The 20035-nt window shown below is 37.1% G+C and overlaps 1 protein-coding gene, 1 long non-coding RNA gene and 1 other non-coding gene across 5 annotated transcripts in view; 2 read left to right on the forward strand and 1 right to left on the reverse strand.

Annotated features, from left to right (window-relative positions):
- Positions 1-18882, forward strand: part of STAP1 (signal transducing adaptor family member 1) — a 42488-nt gene extending 23606 nt beyond the window's left edge. For 2 of the 3 annotated variants that reach the window (XM_036335389.1, XM_036335400.1), the window contains 4 exons: positions 808-936; positions 6341-6410; positions 10490-10586; positions 12484-12671. In XM_036335389.1, coding sequence (XP_036191282.1) covers positions 808-936; positions 6341-6410; positions 10490-10586; positions 12484-12518 — 331 coding nt within the window. In that variant the 3' untranslated portion in view covers positions 12519-12671. Of the gene's footprint in view, positions 1-807; positions 937-6340; positions 6411-10489; positions 10587-12483; positions 12672-18670 lie in introns of those variants that run through there. The other variant, XM_036335409.1, reaches the window with a different exon arrangement.
- On the forward strand, positions 1423-1533 carry LOC118661535. The gene has a single exon (XR_004969362.1). It is a non-coding gene; the product is annotated as a U6 spliceosomal RNA (small nuclear RNA).
- On the reverse strand, positions 10809-12797 carry LOC118669306. Its single transcript, XR_004971955.1, has 2 exons — positions 12668-12797; positions 10809-11297 (listed from the first exon to the last, which is right to left on the reverse strand). It is a non-coding gene; the product is annotated as an uncharacterized LOC118669306 (long non-coding RNA).
- Positions 18883-20035: the final 1153 nt, after the last annotated feature.

A 20035-nucleotide genomic window follows, 5' to 3' on the forward strand; every position in this document is an offset into this window, starting at 1 on the left:
CACTGAAACCTGCCCACCGTAACGTTTAGCTGAAACCAATGACTCATAGACTGATAGGTTAAAAGTCACAGAGTGCTTCTTTTTCTTTTATGCTCAATAAACCAATATATGATTTTACAGATAAATAAAAAGACTAAAACCATTGCTCCCTAATTCAAAGATATTTGCTGTTAACATTTTGGTATATTGCATATCCTTCCAGATATTTTTCTGGGACTATATATTTCATTGATTACAATATACTAGTATACTATAAAAGTGAGAGGTGTTTCTTAAAGGTTTTACACATAAAAACACCACCGATGTTATAAGAAATCCATATTTTGCCAAATGGAGTGAGTTAAGATGTACTCTTAAATATGAGTTATTTTAAAAGAAAGGCAAACTACAGAAGCATGTATAGAGATGTTTTGTATCTCTGGAAAGAAACCACTAACAAATATTATTTATCCAATCCAATAACCTATTATTATAAACTGAGAATGGAGATACATTGTTAATTTTTATTTTAGGTTTTCAAATGGTAATGGTGATAATATACTGATCAGTAGATAATTTTTCAGGTCCCCTTTGGTGAGAGAACGAGGTTTTGGAGGGATGAGAGGAGGAGGGCTGTAAGCATACACATATTTATAGTGGCACAGGCTTGTAATAATAATAATTATAATCATATCAATGCAGTTATAATAAAACTGGGGATTTTAAGAAAAGTTAACAAATGCAGTTCTAAATTACTTCAGAAGCATTTTTTTTCAAGTCATGATCTTTATCCAACTTAAAAAGTCTGTTTTTATCTCACCTCTGTAGATGTTTCTATGCTGTGTCTCGAAAAGAAGCAACTGAGATGCTTGAGAAGAATCCTTCATTGGGAAATATGATCCTGAGGCCTGGTAGTGACAGCAGAAACTTCTCCATCACTATCCGGCAGGAGATAGAGTATGTTTAATTAAAAAAACAAATGGAATTATTAAAAGCATGATATCACTTTAGAAAGTGGAGTCATAAAGTTCAGATTAGCATCCTCTGTGTGTTTTGCTGGGGCTAAGAATATAACTACAAAAATAGAGAGGGGATGGTATACGTATTAGCAATGCTAAAGACTGAGCCAACGCTAATATTAGCAGTAGGGATGAATGAGCAAATTACTTTGGTCCTGGATATAGTTCATTCATTCATTCATGCATGCATTCATTTCAACAAGTATTTACTGAGCAATTACTATGAACCAAGTAATATTCTAGGAACTGAGGATGCAGCAGTGAGCAAAACAACATCCCTAGTTTAAGGAAGTTTACATACTTGCAGGGAGACACAGACTATAAATAAATACGTAACCAAAAATGTCATACATAAGGTAATAAGGCTTATGAAAGTAAAATAAAGCAGGATGAGGGAAATGGGAATCTCAGAGGTAATAATTATGTGCACATTTTGGTGGCACATACACTAAAATTGGCATGATACAGAGAAGATTAAAGATTAGCATGGCCCTTGCCTAGTGTTTCATATTTTAAAAAAAGAGAAAATTTTTCTAGTTGCTGTTGCTTTAATATAGAGTGCTTAGGAAAGGCCTATTTCATTAACTGGCATTTAAACAGAGATCGCAAGGAAGTGAGGGAACAAACCTCCGTGTCTGGGACAAGAGCATTCCAGGCAGCAGGTGCATATGTCCAGAGGCAGGAGAGGCTTATTTTGTTCAAGAAACAGAAAAGGCCTTGGTGATTGCAGTGGAGTGAGCTAGGAGAAAGTGATAAGAGATGAGATTCCAGAGGTGGGGTAGGGACTGATGTGCAAACCCTACAGTTCATTGTGGGGACGAGGGTTTTACTCTGAATGACATGAGAGGCCACTGGAGTGTGATGAGTAAAGAAGTGACTATGAAAAGGACCATAGGAGCCTTTTGTCAAGGTCAATAATTTCTTTCTGGTGAAACGGTTTATGCTTGATAAAGTAAGTAACATTTACATGCACAAGTTGATTTTTCTGTGTAACTAGGGTGGTTCACTTCAGCTCTCAGTCTCTGAAAATTTGTATTGCAATAGGGTCTCTAGTTTAGTTAACATTTTCACAACTTATAATCTACATATAAAGGCTTTTGTCCCATATGAAAATATTCAATAAGTGATTCTTATTCCCAAAAAAGCATAAACAGAACTGTTTTTTGAATTTGTTATTTTTTTTCCTGAGGGTATTATTCTATTACATTTCTAAAGCTAGAATATATCAATGAATCTATCTACCATAAATATCAATAACTCTAAAGAGATTAAATATGAAGACATTGACAATGAAGAAAGGCAGTAAAAAGAAAACAATCACAGGAAAAAATTAAACTTAGGACATTATGGCTTCATGGCTAGTATGAGCCATGGTCCAATCAGCTTTATTCACTTGCCAATTACTCTGTATACACTAGCCATGTACACTGAATAGTGGCAAGAATGTTAGATGGTAAATCTGGTTCTGTGTGTGAAGTAAGAGAAAATGTGTGTCATGTGCGCATGTGCACGCACGCATTCACATGTGTCTTTTCCACAATAAATATCTATGTCAATTTAATCTTTTGGGTGTATTATTTTTAACAATTATAGACTAACATTTGGAATGAATGAGTTTCAATGAATATAGTTCAGTTATAATTTATTTATCATTTAATTGACTATCTTGATGCAAATCCAACATAAATAAAAATTATGAATGGCCATCAAATATCAGTGTACTTAGAACTCCTGGATTTTCTGTTAGTATATCCTGATTAAGGAGATTATCCTTTTCCAGGGTTTAGGAAATTGAGTATCACATAAAATATAGAATGTTTTTAACTGTTTACTCCCACTTTAAAAATATGAAATATAAAAAGCTAAATTAAAATTATCTTGCAGATTTTAAAAAAAGAAACCATCTAACTGCTTGGAAAGTAAACTAGATCACACAAGAGAATGATGAACTGTTTCCTTCATATTATTTTCTTGGTTGGATTGGCTGTTTTATTGATTTGCATGTGAACCCTATGTTACTATTCTGCATGAAACAAAATCCTGATACCTAACAGCTCTTTAAAGACTGTGTATAGTAGCTGGATCTCTTGTAAGGTAGTCTAAATTAGCCCAACTTTTGCACTGTACTTTCTGTACAAGTGAGCTATGAAAAAATAGTTTTTTCTGCTGTAAATGTGGTTTTGGACGAAATGCAAGTAGTTTCTATATCTAGGATATGAACTTAATGTCACAGCTTATACATATATTTGTATTATATTTAAACTCGTAAGAGTCGAGCAAAGGAGTTCATTTCAAAGTTATGTGTTTCTAATTTTACGATACTCACTTCCAGTTTGAATTCATATAGTTCATACTTTGTACAGCTGATGGTCATAAGAATATAATATTTCATAAAACTAATCACCCCCTCACCCAAAAAGTTCATATTTAGAAAGCAAGGAGTAAAATAGAATGCTTAAACTAGAGCATTCTAATACTGTAGTCAGTATAAGCTTATTTAGACTTTGAGGCATAGTTTATAACATGAAAAACATGAAAATGGTTAACATGTTTTAGCTGTTACTGTACAAATTTTCCTTATGAGTCATATATATATAGTTATATGTCTTCTCTAATATTTTAGAATGCCCAGATTTAATATCGTCTATTTAACAGATTACTTAATTTTAAAGGATAGCTATTGTGGAGAGTAGTATAATTGACTACAGAGCTTCATGTGAAGATTTGGTAGAAATCTAGACTATTAGGAAGCACCTGTGTTACCCACAAAACTAATTCATTCTCTTACAGGTTGTAGGAGAAATGGTCAGCTATGAAGTTTAGATGAGTGTGTCTGGTTAAACACTAGCTAAAAAGGACAAGTTGGTTTACAAAATATCATGAAAGTAAAAATTATCTCCATCTGTTCACATATCAGCTGTGGGAGGGAAGACTGTAGTTCACAGGAAGAAGCAAAAGTCATTCAATGTCAAATTATCAGGTGACTCCTCTCTTGATGCAAAATATCATCCACCTTTATCCAGCTCAATGGAGTGTGAATTCATAAGACATAAAGCTATTCGTAAAACAAACTTCATGGTTTTGGTCTTTCTAAAAATAATTATGACTATGTGGCAAGCTAGCAGTATACTAGTATACACTTTGGAAAGCCATTGACCAAGAAAGCAGTAGCAAATAGTTAGCCAAAATTCATTCCTTTGCAAAAATTGAGGTCAAAAGCTAAGAACAGGTATTTATAACCATATGTAAGGCCACACATTCTTTTTTAAAGACAGGTTACTTCCTTTTTGAGGTCATACACATGAGACTTCAATATAGCAAATTTGTCAATCTCATTTTGTCTCTCTTTCTTTATTCCTTTGGAAAAACAAAATGTGAAAGAAAAACAAAGGTCTAAAATAAGAGTCAAAGCCTAAGTGACTTGAATGGAATTTTTTTCTACCATCCTGCTTCAGAACTTAGTCCTGTTAGTCAGAAGTTCCAAGAGACCCTGTTAACCTTTGCTACTTTTCCTTTCACAGGTTGCCATGAATGACGATAATGATGATATGATGGTTATTACTAACACAATCACTGTCCCCACTTATAGGGTACCATTTATGGGTGCATGTTGAGTGCTTGACAAACATTTTCTTCAGGCACAATAAAGACAGAGACAGACAGTATTTTCCATGTTTAACAAATGAAGAGGCTGAGACTTAAAAAAATTACTAACTTAAAGGACTTTTCAAACATAATTCATAACGCAGCCTTAAGCACGAAGGCATTACCATCTCCATTTTATAGATGAAGAAATGAAGGCTCAGAGAGTTTACAAAAGACCAGAGTGTGAACCTAGATCTTCCTAGTTATAAAGGCCATGTCCTTCAAGCTTTCTATCAATCTTCCAAGTTATGATAATTACTTATTACATAGGAATACAGGAATTCTAAATGGATTTGGTGCGAGTTTTCATATGTAACTGTATGATTATAAGGTTGATTTTCATGGTAGGGATAAAGATAAAGCCAGAGCCAACCATCCCAACAGAGGGTACCTGTAACTGCAGTCTGTAACTGATTCCTGAAGGTTCAGCATTAAGAAATACTTTTTTTTTTTTTTTTTTACTTTTCCCCCTTTTTAGGAGGGGAGAGGGTTGGTTAAGTTTTATCCCATTTTTTGAAAGTAAAACTCTAGAATAAACCATTGGAATAAAGTTATTAGCTGTTTCCCAACATGATATGCAATTGAGAGAAGATTTGAATGTAACAGTAGAAGAGGAAAGGGTGAGTCCCTTGAACAGAAGTGTAGTTCAGTCCTAGAGAAATGTGACCTGGAAATGGAGGATGAGGGATGAGAAAGGTAGGAGGCTCTGCAGATAAAACTTAACCTGGTAGACACTTTTGCTATAGCAGCTTCAGTAAATCGGACAGGTGTTGGATTACTTTGTCTTTCAGGCAAATGGCAGTGCAATAAATGCTGTTTACTTTTCAACATTAGCTAGTCTTGGTCCTGCTGACACTGTTTCCATATGAATCAAGGGAATTCAAGGCAAACATACTGTTGTTCAAAACTAACTGGCATAGACATTGACTTATGCTCTCAGTATAAATTAGTTCTAGCAAATAGCACTATGAGATGGGCTCCTACAGTTTTAAAATTCAGTTTCACAAATACAGTGTGCCTGAAGCTGGAATACAAAAAATGACTAGAATGTGCTTCTTGTTCTTAAGCAATTCATAGTCAATAAAATAGCACAAATTTAGTATTAGAGTGCTATGTGACTACAGAAGAGGAATACATTAAGATTTATCTGTTGTACTTGCATTCTCACATCTAAGTGTTCATATAGTACCTAACATCTAGCATTTTCCATACCTCGAAGTTCAAGATGATATATAAGCAAGCAGGAAGAATAGTCATTGAGAGCTTTCTGACTGGAGTAAAGGGTAATTTGCTTTCAGTAGTTCTTTCTATTTCTCTGTTAATATAGAGAATAAGTATTTGATTTGTATATGCCCACCTAGGATTTTATAATGATGTCTACTTTGTAAGTTTTAGGCATTTAAAAGTATAATTCTGCCTAAAAGATTGTCAGTTCTTGATTCCTGTATTTATCCCTATTATTTTTTCTCATCCAACCAATTGATGGCCCAGGTTTCTTATATACCTAGCATATAACTCCCCAAAAAGAATATATATAAAGAACCAGGTAAATAGAAAAACAAAAAACCCAACCATTTTTCCCCCTAGTCATTAAAACATAGGTTTTACTATACAGGTGATATTTTATACTCACTTTAGTTTGATTTGACCCAACAGTATACTCAAATGGATATTAACCTTTTTTTCCCCATTTTTAGCATGCCAAGAATCAAGCACTACAAAGTGATGAGGGTAGGAAAAAGCTACACTATTGAACTGGAAAAACCTGTAAGTAGCTATTTCCTTGTTGTTCATGAATTTTCTTCTGCTTCCTTCCACACTTACCTGATTTTTTAAAAAATTTACTTATTTTTTTTTTTAATTGCTTAAAGTATTACAAAGGGTATTACACATGTCTCCTTTTCCCCCCTGCCCCACACTTACCTTATAGAACACAAAGAAAGGTGGAAAAGTAAACTCCATGGCTAGGAACAGTGCTGGAAAAAAACAGTCATGTCAAGGAGCCCTGAGGTGTAAGGGTGAGAAATGAGATTCAAAAGCAGATGGATGAGGCAGAATAGAAGATAATCTGCTAAAAATTCTTTCCATTTTTCTTTTTCTGTAAATCTTTATCACTATAGTTGTTTCCGGGAGAGAAATATATTTTGTTTATCAGTTGTTTTACATCCTCCAAATTAAGTATTTCAATGTGCTTATATTTTTAAATTTTATTTTTTCATTATAGTTGACATTCAATATTATTTTATATTACTTTTAGGTGAACAGCATAATGGTCAAATATTTATATACTTTACAAAGTGATACCCCTGATATGTCTAGTACCCTCCTGGCACCATACACAGTTATTACAACATTGTTGACTATATTCCCTATGCTGTAGTTTACATCCCCATGCTTATTTTATAACTATCAATTTGTACTTTTTAATAATTTTTTAAAAATTAGTGTTTTTGTTTTTTTAAATTGATTTCAGAGAGAGCAAGGGAGATACAGAAACATCAATAATGGGGAATAATAATTGCTTGGCCGTCTCCTGAACACCCCCTACTGGGGATCAATCCCACAACCCAGGCATGTGGCTTGACCAAGAATTGGACCTTGACTTTCTGATTCATGGGTTGATGCTCAACCACTGAACCACACCGGCCAGGTCAATTTGTACTTTCTAATCCCTTTCACCTTTTTCACCCAACCCCACAGTCTACCTCCCCCTTCATCTAGCAACAATCAGTTTGTTCTCTGTATCTATGAGCCTGTTTCTATTTTGTTTCTTTATTTTGTTCTTTAGATTTCACATGTAAGTGAAATCATTATGTTGTCTTTCTGTCTGACTTATTTCACTTAGCATAAAACCTTCTAGGTCCATCCATGCTCTCTCAAATGGTAAGATTTCTTTTTTATGATTGAGAAATATTGCATTGTATATATGTACTACATCTTTATCCAATCATCTATTGATGGGCATTTGGGGTGCTTCCTTATCCTGATTATTTGAAATACTGCTGGAATGAACATAGGGATGCAAATATCTTTTTAAATTAGTTTTTGGATTTCTTCAGATAAAAACCCAGAAGTGAAATTGCTGGGTCATAAGGTAGTTCTATTTAATTTTTTGAGGAACTTTCATACTGTGTTCCTATAGTCAGTGGCTGCACTCTGCATTCCCACCAACAGTGCATGAGGGTTCCCCCTTTTCCACATCCTCACCAACAGTTGTTGGTTTATTGATGATAGCCATTCTGACAGGTGTGAGGTGATTGATATCTTGTAGTTTTAATTGCATTTCTGTGATGATTACTGACATTGATCATTGTTTCATATGTCTATTGGCTATCTTTATGTCCTCTTGGGAGAAGTGTCTATTCAGGTCCTCTGTCCATTTTTAATTGGGTTGGGTTTTTTTGGTGGTGTTGTATGAGTTCTTTATAAATTTTGGATATTAACTCCTCATTGAATGTATTATAGGCAAATATTTTCTCCCAACAGGTAGGCCGTCTTTTTGTTTTGTTGATGGTTTCCTTTGTTCTGCAAAAACATTTTTGTTTGATGTAGTCTCATTTGTTTATTTTTGTTTGTTTGTTTCCCTTGCCCAAGGAGATATATAAAAATAAAATATATTACTAAGAGCAATGTCAGATAGTTTACTGCCTATGTTTTCTTCTAGGGGTTTTTTGGTTTCAGGTCTTACATTTAACTCTCTAATCCATTTTGAGTTTATTTTTGCATATGATATAAGAAGGTCATCTAGTTTCATTCATGTATCTGTCCATTTTCTCAACTCCATTTATTGAATAGACTAGCTTTACCCAATTGGATATTCTTGCCTCCTTTCATTAATTCACCATATAGGCATGGGTGTATTTCTGGGCTTTCTTCAATGTGCTTATTTCTAATGGGAAAAACAGCTGTGAATGCTTAGTCCTCTAATACCCACCATGCAGAATTTCAGAAATCTTCCTCTTAATAGCAACATAAGAGTAAAGAAAGGGTTTTGCCCTGGCTGGTAGGACTCAGTTGGTTGGACGTCATCCAATGCACCAGAAGGTTACTGGTATGGTTCCTGATCTGGGCATATCACCAGGCTGCCAGCTTGATACCTGGTAGGGTGAGTGCAGGAGGCAGCTGATTGATGTTTCCCTCTCAAATCAATATTTCTTTCTTTCTCTCTCTCTCTCTGTCTCCCTTCCTCTCTCTCAAAAAACCAATATAATTTTTTAAAAAAAGGGGTTTGTCTTTGTCTGTAACCCCTCTTCTACCCCAATAAACTTATCATGGGGCTAATGATATCTCTATATAAAAGCCAAGCAACCAGAACGACTGGACCAGAACGAGCGGAATGACTGGTCGCTATGACACACACTGCGGCTAGCCAACTGGCCTGATGGGAGCGGGTCGGCTGGTCAACCTCCCATGTCCCCTCCCCCTGGCCAGCCTGTCCTGATCGGGGTGCACTGGGCCTCTAGTAATATCATAACCACTACATATTCTGTTAGGCAGAGCTAGTACTTTACATATGCCATTTATTTATTCTTCATCACTACCTTGTTGTACAGGTGGAAAAATGGGTATTTACTGGTACACTGGTCTCAATCAATGAGATTATAGTAACATGACCTATGGTTCAGGATGCTGAAAAAAAAGGGAAGATAGGCATGTGATCTTAGCTGAGTTGATGGAAAGAATGGACCAGGAAAGTACTATCACTTAAATGGAACCTATGGTTCTTGAAGATATTGACAATATATTTTCTAAAATTGAGCTAACTCTCCTGCCTCTCCATGCCCATTATGTTGATCAAACAGAGAAGGGTCAGTATGGTTGAATTTATGTTTTGACCATAACCCTTAGAGTACAGTAGTGACCTTTGCCATAAGAAAGGCAGCTGCTGATTCATATACCCCACATAAATTGTTGCTATAAATGCTTCCCAGAGCTTCTCCATTCTCATGTCCATGCCTGATTGGGAGTTTTCAAAAATTCGAATGAAGGAAGCAGAGAACTATATTGCTGAAGGGTAACACAAATAGCCAAGTGAATGGAAGCAATGGTCAGGAAAAATAATGTCTTTGCAAGTGGTGAATGGGGCACATTTATCTGTCATTAGCCCAAACAGTTCTCAGTATAAGGAAAGCTAATAGTCTGAATTATTCTTTCACCTTCCACACTCCCCAAACCCTACCCCTCAACCAGATTTGTCACTTTCTGAAAAATGTTTTTCCTCTTCAAGGTTACTAAGGATATTCAGCTTTAATCTGATTTTACTTGTACAAAAATACACATAATAGCAATGCATTGCAGTTATGCCTAGCCAAGCAAATTATCCTATTACAATGATATTAAAATGCTAATTTCAGTTTGTTTCAAGCAGAAGAAACCAACTATAGTCAAATGAAGCAAAATTAAATGTACGAACATCGATGACTGGAAGGCTAGAAAAGCAGGGACTAGGAAGCAGTTACCTATAATAAACATCATCTGATTAGAGATCTACTCTCCTTCCTTGTTCTACTCTAGTTCAAATTTCGGGAATGGAGCATTTCTGACCTAACTTGAGCCACACTCTCATGCAAAAACTGGGGAAGAGCAAAGAGTACCTAATGATTGTCCATCAAAACGTATCCAATAGGAAAGGGGTAATACTTCAGCAGGAAATCAGCTATGATTATAAAGGAGAAATAAAATGCATGGGTAGACAAAGCCATTCAGTAAGCCATTGAAGTGAGGTATGGATACGATTTTCTGGAGGCCAGAGAATACACAGTTAATCTCCATTAACTTTTAGTTGAGCTTTCTCTTCCTCTATCTTTACACAGGAGACACTGAGCCTTCTCTCTCTCTTTATACAGGTAACACTTCCAAACCTTTTTAGCGTCATTGATTATTTCATGAAGGAGACTCGAGGAAATTTACGACCATTTATATATTCAACTGATGAAAACCTTGGTATGTTCTTCATTTAATCTCTATATTAAGGAAAGCAAAGCCAAACAAAACCAAACCCTGTATATGGTTTGTAATATCTACTAGGTAGGACTGTAGTTCTGCTTTTAAATTTACCCATTTAGAAATTGTTTTGTTACTGACCCTGTGAAAATAAGGGAGTACCACTATATCCTGGTGGATAGAGGATGGGCCCATTCTACAGAAAAACCCTGAGACATGTGCTATAACTATTAACTTTATTGCATTATTCTACTTGGCTTTATCAAATTCAGAGATAAGAAGAAAACCATGATATAGTCATGTAAACCAAAGAGGAAACTTAAAGGTAGGGTCTGTCAACAGTGCCAAATGCTTTAGGCACATTAAAATGGGCGAATGGGTGAGGATGAAAGAAAGACCATGGGAACTGGCCATAGGGCAGTAGATGACCCGAGAGAGGTCTTATTCAACCATAAAGGGAGAAGTCAGACTGCAAGATAACAAGGAGTGGGTGAATAGCAAGAAACTACAGATAAAGATTATAGATAGTAGCCAGAATTAACTACAGAATTTGTTAAACCAAGCATGGGACCCTATAAAAGTGTACAGTTCACATGACCATGAAACTGGCCCTGTTTGTACTTTTTTTTTTCTTTGGCAGAGAAGGATAGGCTGGTTGTGAGTTTCTCTCCATCCTTTGAAACAATCCTTGATACATGGTCACTTGAGAAGCTGTAAGCAGGAGAGATAAAAATATTCCCAGCTTGTTTGGATTCAGTTATCAAAACAAGTCCCTGTTCCTACAGATTATGAGAAAAAAAACTTTGGCTACCTGTATCCGGGCATATCTAGAAAATCTCCCTAATTAAAAGGGCAGCAAGTTTGCCCTGGCTGGGTGGCTCAGTTGGTTGGAGCATCATTCCGTACACCAAGAGGTTGCGGTTTTGATACCCATTTGGGGGCGCATATGGGAGGCAACTAATCAATGTTTCTCTCTCTTTCTCTCTCCCCCTCCTTCTCTCTTTCTCTCAAATCAATAAAAACGTATCTTTGAGTGAGGACTATATATATAGAAAAAGGGGGCCAGCAAGTTAAAAATGTGTTAAGTATTAAAATATGGCTATAAATTTTGTGATGCCAAATAATTAAAAAACAAACAAACAAAAAACTCTTGCCCTAACCGGTTTGGCTCAGTGGATAGAGCGTTGGCCTGAGGACTGAAAGGTCCCAGGTTCGATTCCGGTCAAGGGAATGTACCTTGGTTGCAGGCACATCCCCAGTAGGGGGTGTGCAGAAGGCAGCTGATCGATGTTTCTAACTGTCTAACCTCTTCCTTCCTCTCTGTAAAAAAAAAAAAATCAATAAAATATATTAAAAAAAAAAACTCAATCTAAAGGAACTTTAGAAAATTATCCAGTACAGTGTTTTACTATTATAGGAATCACCTGCACTCAGTACAGAAACCAACTCTCAGATGTGATCATTCAGCTTGTTTGAAAATTTCTAATTATAGTCACCTCACTGATTTTTGAGGCAGCACAGTTCACTTTTGGTAAGCTCTCATACTAGAGAATTTTTCCTTAGTATTGACTATGAAACATTCTTTCAACTTCTACATATTAACTCAATTTCTGGTTTTGAGACAACACAGGGTTTAGCCACATGTCCCTCTCCCCCCAGTCTGTCATCTATAAATTATTGGTTCCTTCAGCACTCTCACTCTCATCTTGCTCTTCTCTGTACATTAATATCTGAGCATTTCTCTTAAAGCCTAAGCACAAGGGATGAACACATGGCTATAGATATGGCCAGCATAATACATTACCTGGGCTTTATGCAGGTAAATACTATCTAACAGAAACCTCTGGGAATGAGCTATTAATACTAATAATGCTCCCCCCTCCCCCTTCTTTTCCAGAGACCGAAGGATTTCCTGTAACATCTCTAAAATAAATAGAAAAAATAGGATGGTGGGGAGGGGAATCCAATGTAATTGACCTCCTTCATAAATTGTGAAGTCACCTAATGCTATGTAACAAACCACCCCCAAAACATGCTGTGAAACAAAGCACCCCTAGAACATGGTGGTTAAATCAACAAACCTTTTATTTGCTCAGGATTCTGTGCATCAGCAATTTGGACTGAACCAGGCTTTTCACCTGGTCTCTAAGCCTTGAGCTTAGGCTCTCACACGAGGTCTCAGAGCAATTAAAGGAGAGAAGGGTAGCTACATGTCCTTGGGCTAGAAATCCTTAGTACTGAGAATAAAATTCAGAAAGTCCTCATGAAAGTTGTTGCCAGGGTCTGCACTTTAAGCAAAAAAAAATGTTTAATAAAGCCAATTTTATCATCGGCTAATTGACATAAACAAAACTTAAGTTCCTACAGCACCGCATCAACATTGTAACAAAATGACAATGAACTAAACCACACGGAGGATCTGCCTTGTTGGAGCTTTTTATACAGAAGCTGTGAAGTGAATAAATAATTCCAAGTGTGATGTTTTATGTATAGGGACTATATTTCTTTCTTTTAAAAATTACTTAATTTACATACAACAATTGTTTTGGTGTATAGTCCTACCAGTTTTGACAACCACCACCACCACAATCAAGACACATAAAGTTCTATCACCTCAAAAATTGCCTTCATGCTGTTCCTTTGTAGTCAGCCCTTTCTCTTTAAAATTTACCAATTTTAAGCTTTAAAAAAATCAAACATTTTTACTAGAGGCCCGATGCACAAAAATTTGTGCAAGAGTAGGCCTTCCTTCCCCCGGCTGCTGGCATTGGCTTCCCTCCAGCACCCGGGACCCGGGCTTCCCTCCTCTGGCTGCCTCAAGCACCCTGGACCCAGGCTGGCTTCCCTTGGGCCCCAGCTTCATCAGGAAGGACATCCAGAATGATGTCTGGAAGATGTCCGGTCTAATTAGCATATTACCTTTTTATTATTATAGAAGATGATTTCAGAGAAGGGATAGAGAAAGAGAAATATCAATGATGAAACAGAATCATTGATCTCCCGGCACCAGCGATCCAGCAACTCAGGCATGTGCCCTGACTGGAAATTGAACCGTGACCTCCTGGTTCATAGGTCAGTGCTCAACCACTGCACCACACCAGTTGGGTGTACTCAGCCCTTTTTATTGTCAATCTCTGGCAACTACTGATGTCTTCCATTCCTATAATTTTGCATTTTCCAGAATGTCATATAAATGGAATCACAGTATGGAATCACAGTATGGAATCTTTTGACACTGATTTCTTTCACTCATCATAATGTCTAGATCCACACAAGTATAGCATGTATACCTTGTTCCTTTTTTTAAAGCTGAATAGTATTTCACTGTATGGAGATACCAGTTTTTTTTAATCTACCTACCAATTTAAATGTATTAGGGTTTCCAGTTTTGGGAAATTATTAATTAACCTATATGAATATTATTATAAAGATTTTTGTGTGAACATAAGTGTTCATTTCACCTGGATAAATCTCTAAGGATAGTGTGTGTATAACTTTATATAAAACTGCCAAACTCTTCTCACAAATGGTCCTTTTTGCATCTCTGCTATCCATATCTTGAGCGTTCTATTTGCATTCTCACCAGCACTTATTGTCATTAAAAAAAAAGAGAGAAAAGATTCTTGTAAGTATATAGTGGTCTCACTGTGGTTTTAATATGTATTTCCCTAATGATTATGTTAAGCATTTTTTCATGTTTTGTCAATCATATCCTGAATTTGGTAAAATATCTGTTTAAGTTTTTTTTTTTTTAAAAAATAAATCTTTATTGTTCAGATTATTACAGTTGTTCCTCTTTTTTCCCCCCATAGATCCCCTCCACCCAGTTCCCACTCCACCCTCTGCCCTTACCCCCACCACTGTCCTCATCCATAGGTGCACGATTTTTGTTCAGTCTCTTCCGACACCCCCCACACCCCTTCCCCCCCCGCCCCCCCGAGAATTGTCAGTCCTCTCCCTTTCTATGCCCCTGATTGTATTATATTCACCAGGTTACTCTGTTCATCAGATTTTTTTATTCACTTGATTTTTAGATTCACTTGTTGATAGATATGTATTTGTTGTTCATAATTTTCATCTTTACCTTCTTCTTCTTCCTCTTCTTAAAGAATACCTTTCAGCATTTCATATAATACTGGTTTGGTGGTGATGAACTCCTTTAGCTTTTTCTTAGCAGTGAAGCTCTTTATCTGACCTTCAATTCTGAATGATAGCTTTGCTGGGTAAAGTAATCTTGGTTGTAGGTTCTTGCTATTCATCACTTTGAATATTTCTTGCCACTCCCTTCTGGCCTGCATAGTTTCTGTTGAGAAATCAGCTGATAGTCGTATGGGTACACCCGTGTAGGTAACTGACTGTCTTTCTCTTGCTGCTTTTAAGATTTTCTCTTTGTCTTTTGCTCTTGGCATTTTAATTATGATGTGTCCTCTTTGGATTCCTTTTGATTGGGATTCTCTGCGCTTCCTGGACTTGTAAGTCTATTTCTTTCACCAGATAGGGGAAGTTTTCTGTCATTATTTCTTCAAATAGGTTTTCAATATCTTGCTCTCTCTCTTCTTCTGGCACACCTATAATTCAGATATTGGGACGCTAGAAGTTGTCCCAGAGACTCCTTACACTATCTTGACAGTTTTGGATTCTTTTTGCTTTTCTGATTGGTGTTTTTTACTTCTTTGTATTTCAAATCTTTGACTTGATTCTTGGGATCCTCTTGTCTGCTGTTGGACCTCTGTATAATATTCTTTATTTCAGTCTGTGTATGCTTAATTTCTAGTTGGTTCTTTTTCATATCCTCAAGGGTCTCACTAAATTTATCGGCGGTTTCTAGAAAATTCTTGAAAAAACCTTATAACTGTCTGTGGTTTTGAACTCTATATCCAGTAGTTTGCTTTCCTCCATCTCTGTCATTTGTGACCTGTTTCTTTGTCTCCGCATTTTTTATGCTTCCTTGTGTTGATAGAGTGGCTTTGTGTGCTAGGTGTCCTATAGGGCCCAGTGGCTCAGCCTCCCCAATTACCTGAGGAGGACACTCTTGGTACATCCCTTTGTGGGCTGTGTGCACAGTCTTGTTGTAGTTAAGTCTTGATTGTTGTAGGTATCCCTGGGAGGAATTGACCTCCAGGCCAATTGTCTTTGAGAATCAGCTGTGTCTACACTGGGAGAACTTCTGTGCTGAAGACACCCTTCTGGGGCAAGACTTGCTTCAGTGGGGCTTTGGTGCTCACTGAGTCTGCCCCCTGAGTGTGTCCCTTATGGATCTGAGGAGTTATAATCTGGATGGTCCCAATCTGACCACTGGGTACACAGGGTCTTGGATCTCTATGGAGGTGCTAATTTAGCCTCTGCCTGAGGCTACCCAGCAGGAGCTACAGAGAGATCTGCAGGTTCCTCTTCTTTGTTTGGGTTTTGGAGCTGCCCAGATGAGGCCCAGCTGTGAAGCAATGCAAGCTGCTGTGGGGCCTTGGGCCTTCTTTTGGATGTTCTGGGTCTTTCTGACCCAGCTGCAGTTTGTTAGGTAATTTTAGATCTCAAAGGGCCAGCCCATTCATATGCAAAAGCCTCTGTGCACAGCTTGGGTGGGGCAGGGTCTCAGGGAATTAACAGGGTGGAGCAAACAGCTATGGCTGATCATCAGTCCTGCCCTAAGAGGCCCCGGGTCTCAGTGTCCTGGTAATCGCTGCAAGCACTTCTGAGAGAAAGCCGCCCTCAAGTTCTGCCCGCTGCCAGACAGTCCAGTTTCTCCCCGTATGAGTCTGGGTCCCCAGAGACTCACCCGGAACTGGAGTCAGGGCCGTCGGGAGCTGGTGCCTCCCTCCCGATTGTAAAAGACACTGGCGTCCTCAGGTGCCAGCCCCTTTCAGCGTGTGCTCGAGCCTCCGTACCTCTGCACTTTACTTCTGTACCTCCTCAGAGTCTCAGCGTGCTTTTCTCTTTCCTTCTAGTTGTAGAATTTCCACTCAGCCAGCCTTCCTGTGGTTCTGGATAATGTCTGTTTTGTCTTTTAGTTGTATATTTTTAAAAATATATTTTATTGATTTTTTCACAGAGAGGAAGGGAGAGGAATAGAGAGTTAGAAACATGGATGAGAGAGAAGCATCGATCAGCTGCCTCCTGCACACCCTCTATTGGGGATGTGCCCACAACCAAGGTACATGCCCTTGGCTGGAATCGAACCTGGGACCCTTCAGTCCCCAGGCCGACACTCTATCCAGTGAGCCAAACCAGCCAGGGCTAGTTGTATTTTTGAAGTGGTTTTGTGAGGCAGCAATTTCCGGTTTTTGCCTATGCCGCCATCTTGGTTTCTCTGTTTAAGTCTTTTGTCCATATTTTTATTGGGTTGTTTGATTGTGGCTGAGTTTTGATACTTCTGTGCATGTTCTAAAAACAGGTCCTTTGTCAAATATGTAATTTGTGAATATTGTGTTTGTTTGTTTTTTATTATTTTAATAAGTAAAAAAGAGCAGAAGTTTTCAGTTTTGATGAAGTATAAATTATCAACTTTTCCTTACTTTTAGTGTTGTATCTGAGAACTCTCTGACTAACCAAAACCGCAAAGATTTTTTTTCCTTTTTTTTCCCCCCTGAGAAGTGTTATAGTCTTATGTGTTACATTTAGGTCTATGATTCACTTGCAATTAATTTTTGCTTAAGGTATGAGAGATGCATCAAGGTTAATTTTATTGGCATTTAGGCATGTAATGTTCAGCAACATTTGTTTAAAAAAATCACCCATTATTTATTAAATCACCTTTGCATCTTTGTAAAAAAATCAATGATCATATTTTTATGAATCGCTTTCCATTTATCTATGTTCCTATCTACCCTTTTGCCAATATCATGCTATCTTGATTACTATATTTTTACAGTAATTCTTGGTATCAGGAGGTACAAGTCCAACTTTGTTCTTTTCAAAATTGTTTGGTCTAGTCTAGTTTCTTTGCTTTTCAGAATAAGTTTTAGAATGAACTTGTTACCTACAGAAGTCCTCCTGGGTTTTGATTTGGATTTTGTTAAATCTGTAGATCAGTTCAGGGAGAACTGACAGAAGGATGAGTTCTCTTGGGGTTTTAGGCGCTCATGCTGCCACAGCTACAGTGCAGCACCTGGACTAGGGGGCCATCTTCAGAGCAGGAGTGGAAAAAATAGGAAATGGAAAGGGATGACAAAATGGGCTATTCATGTAAAATTCCAATACTTTTAGAAATAGAACTGGTTCAGTCTGTTTTGGGATCAGGCCAAATTACTCAACTCCCCTGCATTTCAGATTTTAAAATAACATGAACTGATGGAATTAGAGGGACACATGGAGAGAGACTCAAATAATTAGACTATCTTCTGTAGAATGACATACTTTTCTTTCAAAAGCAGAAAGGTAATAGAAGGGGGAACTGGAGCAGTAAATGTGAGTGGAAATAGGACTTTCTAAGAAAAATTACAAAAGGCCAAAACCTATCTTGACAAACAGTGCTGAAGTTTTACGAAAACTGGGGAGCCCTAAATTGTTTCAGGAGTTTGGGCTCATAGCTGAGTGGGGTACAGTAGGAATACTTGAGCCCTTGGCTTTAAGTTGCCTTGAATTGGGAAATGGAAGTTGTAAAGCCCTAAGGGTTAAAATCAGGAGGCTTGGAGAAAGTTAAGGTGTTTACAAAGAAATACTATTAAAAATAAATGAGATTTTGTTTTGTGTTAACACATGTCAGCATTCAGCGTTCTCTTGACATAAAAGGCAAGAGCAATGATAGAATCAGAATAAAGATATTACCTCAATGTATTTTTCCCAACTTCAGAAATTAAAAACCACTTAAAAATATGATAGGATAGGTAACTGATATTAAGCTAACCAGCAAGGAAAAAAATGCTCCCTAGAGAAAAATTTATTAGGAACTAAGCTATAAGTCAAGGATAAAATAAGAATTAAAAAAGCATCTAACTATTCAGTATTTAATTAACTTACATTTATTAAACACACCACACCAATGTTTCAAGTACAAGCAGGAAAATTAATTCATGCTGCAAATCAAAAACTGCCCTTTTCCTCGATATTGGATCTTTATTTAATCAAGATTTTCCACCCACAATTTCTAGGCCAAGAACCCATGATAGAAGGGCAAAGAGAGAAGTTGAAGAAACATCTACATACTGCATGAAATAAAATGGGGAAACCATTTTTATGAATCTTGATAAGTGTAAAAGACAAATAACTGGGACTTTCCCAGAACTAACCAAAGACACAAATCTAGATTCAAAGAGCTGGGAAAAAAACCACACACAAACAAACCCCGAACAGGATTAATAAAAAAAATCTATATCCAGACACACAATAATTAAATTGCATAAAAGAAATGCAGATGAAGAGATTTCTCTGAAGATCTAATATTTAGCCTGACAGCTGACTAAACAGCAACAGGGGGAGTCATAAGAGAGTAGAAAAATATCTTCAACGTGCTGAAAGATAATAAACATCAAATTCGAATTTTACATTTAGCAAAAATATATTTGCAGAATGATGGCAAAATAAAGATTTTTCATACAAAAGAATCATGAGCAAATATGCCAGAGTAGTCTTTCACAAATTAAAACTCTGAAGGAAACATTCCCAATAGAAATGTATCCCAGATGACAAGCCTGAGTTACAAAACAGAATAAAGAGCAAAGAAAGTGATATTGTGTAGGTAAATAAAACATTGATTCTATAAGCAAAATAAAGTTTTGCAGAATTAAAAGATAACAGAATTAAAATGCATAACAGAAATAGAATATGACTATAGTATTCAAGTAGAAATTAGAGCATTATTCTAGTTATTACATCAGCATAATAAATAATCCCAAAACTTAGTTGCATAAACAATCCGTGTTCATGGATTTTTGTGGGTCAGGTAATTGGAAGGGCACAGCAAATCTGAAAGTTTTGCTTACAGTCTACAGCCATACCACCCTGAATGCACCCAATCTCGTCTGAAAGTTTTGCTTATTCATACGCCTGACACCTGATGATGGTAGTAGGTTGGGGCTGTTCTCTCCATGTGGGCTAGTTTAGGCTACCTCACAGCATGATGACTGGATTTCAAGGTTAAACTTTCAAAGAGGGAGTCAGCAAGCAAGAAAGGAAGAGCCAAGAGAAAGCCTCTATGACCTAACCTTGGAAATCATACAGTGCTACATATGCTGCATTCTGTTACACTGAGTGGCCAGATTATTATGACCGGCCAGATTATTATGACCACCCTATCAGTACTTTATTGAGCCACCTTTTGCCTTCAATATTGTGGTGATTCTTCTTGGCATTGACTCCGCGAGATGTTGAAAGGCGATGCGAGGAATCTGACACCATGCCTGATGAATAGCACTGTCCAGTTCTGTGAGATTTGATGATTGTGGAACCAGCTGCCTGATGGCTCTTTTAACTTTGTCCCACAAATGCTCAATTGGATTGAGATCTGGTGATTATGG

This window comes from Myotis myotis, unplaced genomic scaffold (genome assembly GCF_014108235.1).
Source record: "Myotis myotis isolate mMyoMyo1 unplaced genomic scaffold, mMyoMyo1.p scaffold_m19_p_1, whole genome shotgun sequence".
NCBI classification, from domain to species: domain Eukaryota; kingdom Metazoa; phylum Chordata; class Mammalia; order Chiroptera; family Vespertilionidae; genus Myotis; species Myotis myotis.